The sequence below is a fragment of the Alexandromys fortis genome, unplaced genomic scaffold (assembly GCF_014885135.2).
Source record: "Alexandromys fortis isolate MF-2015 unplaced genomic scaffold, M_Fortis_MF-2015_v1.1 scaffold_40, whole genome shotgun sequence".
In the NCBI taxonomy this organism is placed as follows: domain Eukaryota; kingdom Metazoa; phylum Chordata; class Mammalia; order Rodentia; family Cricetidae; genus Alexandromys; species Alexandromys fortis.
In genome coordinates, this window is record NW_026067966.1 from 7,584,394 (window position 1) to 7,592,397 (window position 8,004).

The 8,004-nt window shown below is 42.7% G+C and overlaps 1 protein-coding gene and 1 pseudogene across 1 annotated transcript in view; both read right to left on the bottom strand.

Moving 5' to 3' along the window:
• Unc80 (unc-80 homolog, NALCN channel complex subunit) overlaps positions 1-3,895 on the bottom strand; it is a 178,201-nt gene extending 174,306 nt beyond the window's left edge. Inside the window, 3 exon segments of the mRNA XM_050154194.1 lie at positions 68-224; positions 2,859-2,907; positions 3,804-3,895. Of these exon segments, the coding sequence (XP_050010151.1) occupies positions 68-224; positions 2,859-2,907; positions 3,804-3,895 (298 nt within the window).
• A 2,471-nt stretch (positions 3,896-6,366) lies between these two features.
• Positions 6,367-6,808, bottom strand: LOC126508848 (small ubiquitin-related modifier 2-like; annotated as a pseudogene).
• Positions 6,809-8,004: the final 1,196 nt, after the last annotated feature.

Below are 8,004 nucleotides of genomic sequence, written 5' to 3' on the forward strand. Positions count from 1 at the left end.
TTCACACATGTCCCTGCATACATTGCACGTAAAGGACAACGTAAGTCAGCAGTACCATAGCACCCACCTAGTTTGTTCCTGTTTGACAGCAGGGTTGCAGTGCAGTGAAGAACATGAGGGAGGGCGGCCTGCACCAGCTCCCATCTGGAAATGCTCTGGATGGCTTCCGAGAGGGCCGGGGAGAGGCCGTGCAGTTTGTTTTCTACCAACACCCGTTCAAAGGACTGCAGGTTTCAAATTTTAGGGAGCATACAAAATAAAGAATTGGAGACTATTAAAAATTAATGCTAAAACACTACATTACCTAAAAGACAATCACAGAGCTCAATTTGGTTTTTGGTGGGGGAGGGGAGACACACCTATTCTTGCCAAGAGTACACTGACCTACAGTCATTCAGACAGAGGTCATTGTTAACCACTAATTTTCAGGCTTTGGACCTGAAGAATATGGTATATGGTCTGAAATGATTTGGCTTTTTGCTGTTTTGTTTTGTTCTTGTTTATATTTTGGTTTTCATTTGGTTTTGTTGTTGCTGTTTTGTTTTTTTTGAGACGGGTTTTCTCTGTATATCCCTGACTGTCCTGGAATTTATCCTGTAGACCAGGCTGTCTCTGCCTCCCAAGTACTGGGATTAAAGATGTGTGGGACCACTGCCTAGCATGTAATCTGGTTTTTTATTTCTGATAAAATAAACTTCTTCACCTAGCAACCTATTTGCTGTAAAATATTATACTATATATTGTAATATATAATACCATATTATACTTATTAATATTTTATATAAATGTTGCTGAGTAGCCAAAGTGGCTGCCACAGCTCTAGACCAAAATGAGATGAGTTTTATAAAAGTGTCTTAAGGAATGGAATTTATGTCAGTGTCCTCAACAGGTGTTAACTGAAGTACAAGATTATTTCAAAAAATTTGACTTGGGAGCCAATGACTCATTTAATATTCAAAGCAATGATGTGTGACAAATGTTGCCTTATGTTTTACTAAATTATTAACTTTTCTGTCATTGTCAAATAGGTGTTTAAAGAGAAAAGAAAACTACAGAAAAAAACAAGTTTGATCTTTTGTTTTTGTTTGTTTGTTGTTGTTAAGGGCAGAGAATGTCTGCACAACGTACCAACCAGCTTTTAGAACAAAGTTAATGTGGATTTACCTTGTATGAACATGATTCATGCTTAAGTGCCCTAAATGGTCTATGCATTTGTTCAATTATTTTGTAGAAGGATGTAACATAAGCCCTGCATATTCTAGCTGTATTGTTGTAATTATTAAGATATTTGGGCAAAGTGACTTCTATTACAGGGATTATCTAATGAGAACTATTTCCTTTCTAACGCAAATAAAAGAAAAAAGAAACTCATTTTGGAAATGAAAAGTACATAGATATGTCAAAGAAGATGGATTACTTATTTAATAATCTCAGTGGACTGAGTATTTAATGTGATTCCTTCTTAAACATTGCTTATGTAACTTTAAAAACTTTTGAGACTCTGAAGCTGTGTCCTGCATTGGCATCTATTTACCTCGTTCCCCGCTTGCTCACTTATCCACGCATGAAACCTAACTACTTGATATTTTGAGTGCCTTAGAAACCTCAGACTGTTTACGAAGAGCAGAGAATAGTCATGGTTATCCTAAGCTAAAGTGTCGGCACGGTAGAAGGAAGGGCGTGAAGATTTAAGGTGTCAAGATGTTGTAGTGATTCAGATACAAGAAATCCCACTAATCCTGACAATGAAGGAAAGTTTGAAAGTATCTTCGTGATAATCCAATAAAGCCAATGCCTCCCAGTGTGTGTGCCTGTGGGTTTGTGTGTATGCACGTGCATGCACTGTGTCTTTAACTCTCCACTTGGTTTGCATCATAAATTGTGGACCTTACACTTCAGAAGTCCTTTCTAGAGCATCACCCAGAGAGCCGTTTACAAATATATTTGGCAGCATGAAAGTATGCAGCTTCCCACTTTTCCACTATACTATACATGATCTAAATCCATTTGTGCAGCTATGCGGACCCATTTCACTCTTGCTTCATGAGCTTGTGCCTTATTTTCTCAGTTTGCAAAATAGGTCTTCTAAGGCTGTGGGATTCCTTTAGAACCTCAGGTGTCAAATTCACTTCATTCTGTAAAAATATTAATAGCAGGATTTTCAGGATGATTTTAGAGTCTTTGCTTTCAGACCTGCACAATGAGTGCAAGACATAAAGGTACAGAGTTGCTTAAGATATCTAAGTACTCCGCAGTCACGCATTGTATGAACAACCAGCTCACGAGGGTCTCTGTTTGGTTGATTAATGATTTGACTTTTCGATCTTCCCTGAAAAACTCACCTGGGCCTCGTTCTACTCTCTCTGCCTTCTCTTCCACCGCCCCCTCACTCCCACCCATTCGTCTAGTTTATTTCCACTGGATGCTGAGGTCCTTTGTCGTTCTGTCCTCCCTTCAAGATGGCACTCCTTCCTTCATCCCTTGTGTCTGCCCAAGCATCACACTAGCAATTAATCCGTATACCGAATCCACCAACTGCCTCTGAAATAAAATACCTACCACAGCTTCTTCTAACATGCATTGCTGCTTTTCTCCACGCTGCATATCACCGTCTGTCTTATTACGTACTTTATGTATATATTCAGCTGTGGCCTTTCTGCCTCATGTCAGGATGCAAACACTGTGTCTTGTTTATGTCTCTACTCTGTCCCAAGAGCAGAACTGTGCCTGGTTCGGGGCATGCTCACTAATATTTGTCAATTGAATTAACTTGTGGAGTTAATATGATTTCGTCTTTGCTTGGGTTAAATCATCACACAGACTATGGAAAGAATCATTAAATGGTGAGAATCACATACCACACAAGAGGCTTCATATTGCTTCCCCAGCTTAGGCCTCAAAAATGCACTGAAAAATTAGTAAAGGTTTTTGTTATAAACATGAGCAAAACTATCTATAAGCATCTTTATACTATATTTTTAATAAATAGGGCATGTTGCTACAAAACTCAAATTTCATGTTTCCTCGTAGCTTATTAACGAGCAGCTGTTGGACAGCTGACGACATTGGCTTTTACACATTAATTACATACATGAAAGATACGTGGCTCTTTGCCATTTCCCATACCACTCTTATTTTGAATCGGTCTGTATATCAGCAATGGTCAGAAGAGGTGCATTCCCCTTGCGCGCTTTTATCTTAAAAACTGAAAAATGAGCACAGATATGGGTCATGATTCCCAGCATCTATTTTCATTGGTACTCGGTCTCTAAAATAACAAGAAAGCCCTTTACTGTTCATGGTATGGGGGATCAGGCCCGACCAGGTGAGATAAATCTATCAAATATCACTCTGTTCAGGGGCTTTAATCATGAAGACGACATTGGCTGAATCCAAGTAAATATGGTTAACAAGTGGGCACAGTAGGTATGTCAAACACGCTAGAAAACAACAGGTCACCAGGCAGGGATTACAGCAAGAGATGGAGGGGGGGGGGGAAACCAGTCCCAATTACCTTCCTAGTTCCCCGCCCCCTCTGCCCAGGTTCTCTACCCTCCCACCCCCTCGATAATGAATATATATTTATTCGAAAACTACCAATCTGCTTGTTGTCAAACTTCAGTGAGATTTTTTTTTTTTTTTTAAATGCGTGCTTTTAAGTGGGTGCTGAGGGCTCGCTTTCCACCCCAGAGACGTTGCTAGCTGCAGGCTGCGGCGCGGCCTCGGTGGCACGGTGGTTGCGGTGGCGACGACCCGGCGACCCCCCCCCTCCCCGCGAGCGCCCCCAGCCCGGCGCCCCTCACCTGGTTTGCCGCCACAGGAAGGTCTGGATGGGCAGCGGGATGCCGCGGCCGCCGTCCTGCTCCTGGCCCTCGGAGCTCTTCCTCTTCACCATGATGGTGGCTCCCGGGAGTCCTACCGCAGAACCCAGCGCGGGCTCCTCGCCGGCCGCCGCCGCCGCCGCCGCCTCCTCGTCGCGCTGCTCCCCCCAGCTCTCATCCCCTCCTTCCCCGAGGCAGAGACGGCTGTCCTCGCCGCCGGCCCCCGGCGCTCGCCCCTTCCCCCAGCCCTCCCCGCGCGCGGAACATGGCTGGTGGAGGAGGGGAGGGCCGGAGGAGCGGCGCGGCGCGGAGGGGGGCGCTCGGAGCAGCCGGCCGGCCCGCCGCCCCCTCGCCCTGCTTTCAGCACCTCCCACTGTGGACAGCGGCCCGCGCCGGGCGGCCCAGCCGCGGAGCAGAGCCGGGGGCCGGGGCTGCAGCTGCGGGGTGGCCGCGGGAGTCCACGCTCCGCATGGCACGGGCACGCCGGTCCCCCGCGCGGCCTCTTCGGCACCCAGGGTTCTGCTTGCTCCTCTCGGAGGGCACCCCAAGAGTGTCTCCTGTCCTGCTTCCCAACCTCTGCGTCCGAAGGACTGTCGACCTCTGGGGAGGAGGAGCTTTGGAGAGCCGCAGAGCAGTCACTAACTCTGGCATCATTCGCACCTCTTGCAAAGAGGTCAGCGGTCCATCTCGGGTCTTAGCAGGAAGGATGCAGGGGGGAATGACTAGAAAATGAAATCAGGGCAGAAGGCAGGCTTGACGAGCGAGAGGAAGCTGAGAAGTCTTTCTATGTGAGCATTGGTTTTATAACGTGAAGAAGTCAGCCTGGCTTGATTTACCAACGCAGGGGTGGAACGAACTAACCAGTGTGGGTTTCATCTAGTTACAAGTTGAGAGGCAGCGTTTGAATCACGCGGAAAAGCATGGCTTATTACAGGCCATTCAGTGCAACTTGGTGGGCTTTTTCCCTCCGATGATAGCTGCCATTTTCCTTCCGTGTTGTCTGTGTTCCTTTAACAAGTATTATCTAACACTGAGACAGGTGGGGGTGAGGTGAGGTTGGGTGGCACAAGCTGACCACAAAGTCAATGTTATCAGTTTATCTACCTGCCAATGATTAAAACAAATTTTAAAATGAGCAATTATACAGAATGAAATGACAAGTCAGATCTTGGGTCTTTATCTTAAGGGATAGGACAGGACATTCTTTGATAGCAACATGCATGGTACGTAGATCTTTAAGACTGGGAAATAGAAACCCTGCCTCGAAAAACAAAAACAAACAAACAGACAAAAGACCCGGAAATAAACTTCTCATTTTCTTTCTTGAAGACATATTTTAATAAGGACCCCAAAATAAATATTTTACTTTTGATAGTGTCTTGCTAGTGAGTCCAGCCTGCTCTCAAACTCTCAGTTGTCTCCCCGCCTCACTCTGGGATTATAGAAATGAACACTCAGGAAAATACAGATCTTAAAACAGACTAAGATGGAGACTAGATAAAATGTATTCAATGAATATTTATTAAGTATATTTATATATCAGAAACTATTTATGTTGATTCTTGTTCACAAAGGCTCCCTCTGTTGAAGGGAAGACGGCCACAGGCAAAGAAGAGTTTTATAGCAAACATGACCCCGGGTCCAGTCATGAGCAGAGAGACGGGGAAGAAAATGCAGACAGGTGTCTGTTGTTGAAGAGGAATCTCCTGACAGTGAAGTAAAAATGTCCCTGTGTGTGGCCAATGTGAATGGAGGTAGGAGGAGAACTAGAAAAGCTTCTTATGAGAGCCTGAGCCCATGTCTTGACATCCAAGTTACAAGAGACACAACAGGACCTGATGGCCAAGTGGACACAAGGAGAGAAAACATCAGTGACAGAGACTTAAGCCTTTAACTCGATGCTTTGGCTCTAACCCACTATACGCTAGGCATACGCCCCCCACAAAAGTGGAGAACTGTGCCAAGTTCTCCAGTGATGACAAGATGTTCTCACAATCTCTTGTCTATGTTCACATCAGGAAATACCAGCTAAATCTTCAGACTTTGAACATGTCTCTATTTGCATGTGTGGGGGAGTACATTACTGAGTTATTCTTTTTTTTTTTCATTTTAAACAAGAAGTTTATTTAAACAACAAGACACTTGACTTAAAGGGAAAACTATCTAGGATCATTTTGTTCAAGAGTAATTTATCCCTACTTAAAGACAGATTGTCCTACAGGTAACAGCTATGTACAAAAAAAGTTATAAAATTGTCCTTGGTTTTACAATGATAAATGAAAAACATTAAAATTCTCCAATCGAACAAGGTATGCAAGGATTTTGTGGTTGGGTTCTTTTGTTAAAACATTGAGAGCAAAATAACTCCCTGGAATATAAAGATAAGAGCTGATGAGCGAGCCACTAATGGAGCAGGGGATATATTCACAGAACCAGTACTTTCCCCCAGACCACCTCCACCTGCTGTCAGTCAAAACAGAACACTGGCCATTTAGTTTAAAAAAGAAAGAAAGAAAAAAGCTTGTGCACATACACCAGCTACTTTATGTACAATAAAGAAATGGGGACAGGGAAATGAAAGAATAGAGAAAACTATACTGTAGTAGCCAGGATGTGGTGGGACCAAATTGCGGCTTTCTAATTGCGAATGTATTCCTGGTCTATAACAAAATTCTGGAGTAAAGTAGCAGGTTCCCTTTCTAGTAGACACCTCCCGTCTGCTGCTGGAACACATCAATCGTATCTTCATCCTCCATTTCCAACTGTGCAGGTGTGTCTGTTTCATTGATTGGCTGCCCATCAAACCGAAATCTGATCTGCTTCATTGACAAACCCTGTCATTCATAATAGGCTTTCATTAGTTTACTAAGTGGTGTATGCCTCTTAATTTTAAACTGTACCACAGAGCCATCCTGCCTCGCCACCTTCAAATTAATATGATCGTTGCTCTCGGTCTTGACTCCTTCCTTGGGTTTCTCGTCAGCCATGGTGAACGCCGGAGTCTCCTCAGCTGCTGCTTCACTACTGAGTTATTCTGAATTCTTCATTGGAAATTTCAATGATTGCTAGACATGTCCATATGGACTTCAGAAGAGGTAACATGGTATAAAGGCCTATTTTGTGGTTTGTTTTATATAGAAAGTCACTGAAACCATGACAGAAGATCTGGGTTAATACATAGGAAATGAAAGAGGGATTGATTTGGAAGAATAGGAGACATCAACTTTAGTATATGGTCAGAAAGAATGCTGCCAAAACAGACAACACACAGACTACAATAATTTCCATCAACAGAATTCAAAAGTAGCCCTAAGATTCTCAGATTTTGCTGCCCATACATACTTGCGTCTAGAAATTCAATGAAATTCTACTTTGAGCACTATAAAGAGATTTATGTAAACCTTCCGGATTTCAAAATACTAATAGGCTTTATATCTTAGAGAAGGTTCAAGCTAATAAACAAAAATGAAGAGATGCTGCCAAGTTCCCTTTTACTCCTTTGTCTTTTACTCACAGTTTTTTTTCTAATATTAGCATTGTACATTATCGTGATATAACCTTTATTATTTATTAACTAATATTTGTGCATTACTATGAACTAAATCCGTGGTTTATAGTAGTGTTGACTGTTCATGTAGAACAGTTATATAGTTTATCCCAATAATGCCGCACATCCATCATTACAGTAGCGCACAAGACAGTTAGTTCTATTTGTTTACATTCTCCTATTCTCAGCCTACCCATTTCTCTTTCCCTTTTTCTCTCCCTGGCAACCATTGATCTTTTTACTGTCTGAAGAGTTTTGTTGTCCCTAGAATATCACACAATATGTGGCTTTTTCAGAAAGGTTGTTTCACATTTGTGTGTGTTTAAATTTTCTCCAGTTTTTTTAGTAGCTTGATAGCTCATTTCCTTGTATTACCAACCATGTCCCATTGTCTCCATTGAAGAACTTGGGGGTCTCTGCAACCACCAAAGCTAGAAGAGTGTTGATCCATGAGAAATAAAAAGGCATAACTCTGTAGCTGCAATTGGTTCAAAGTTTGAGAGTTTGACTACAAGTAGTTTATTTCAGTCATATTTAAGAAAAGCACGATTTGGAAAAAAGTTCCCTTGTGGTAATTAACTCAATCCCATGTGCATAAAAAAAAAGCTTACTTAAGAACTACATAGAAACTCTTGT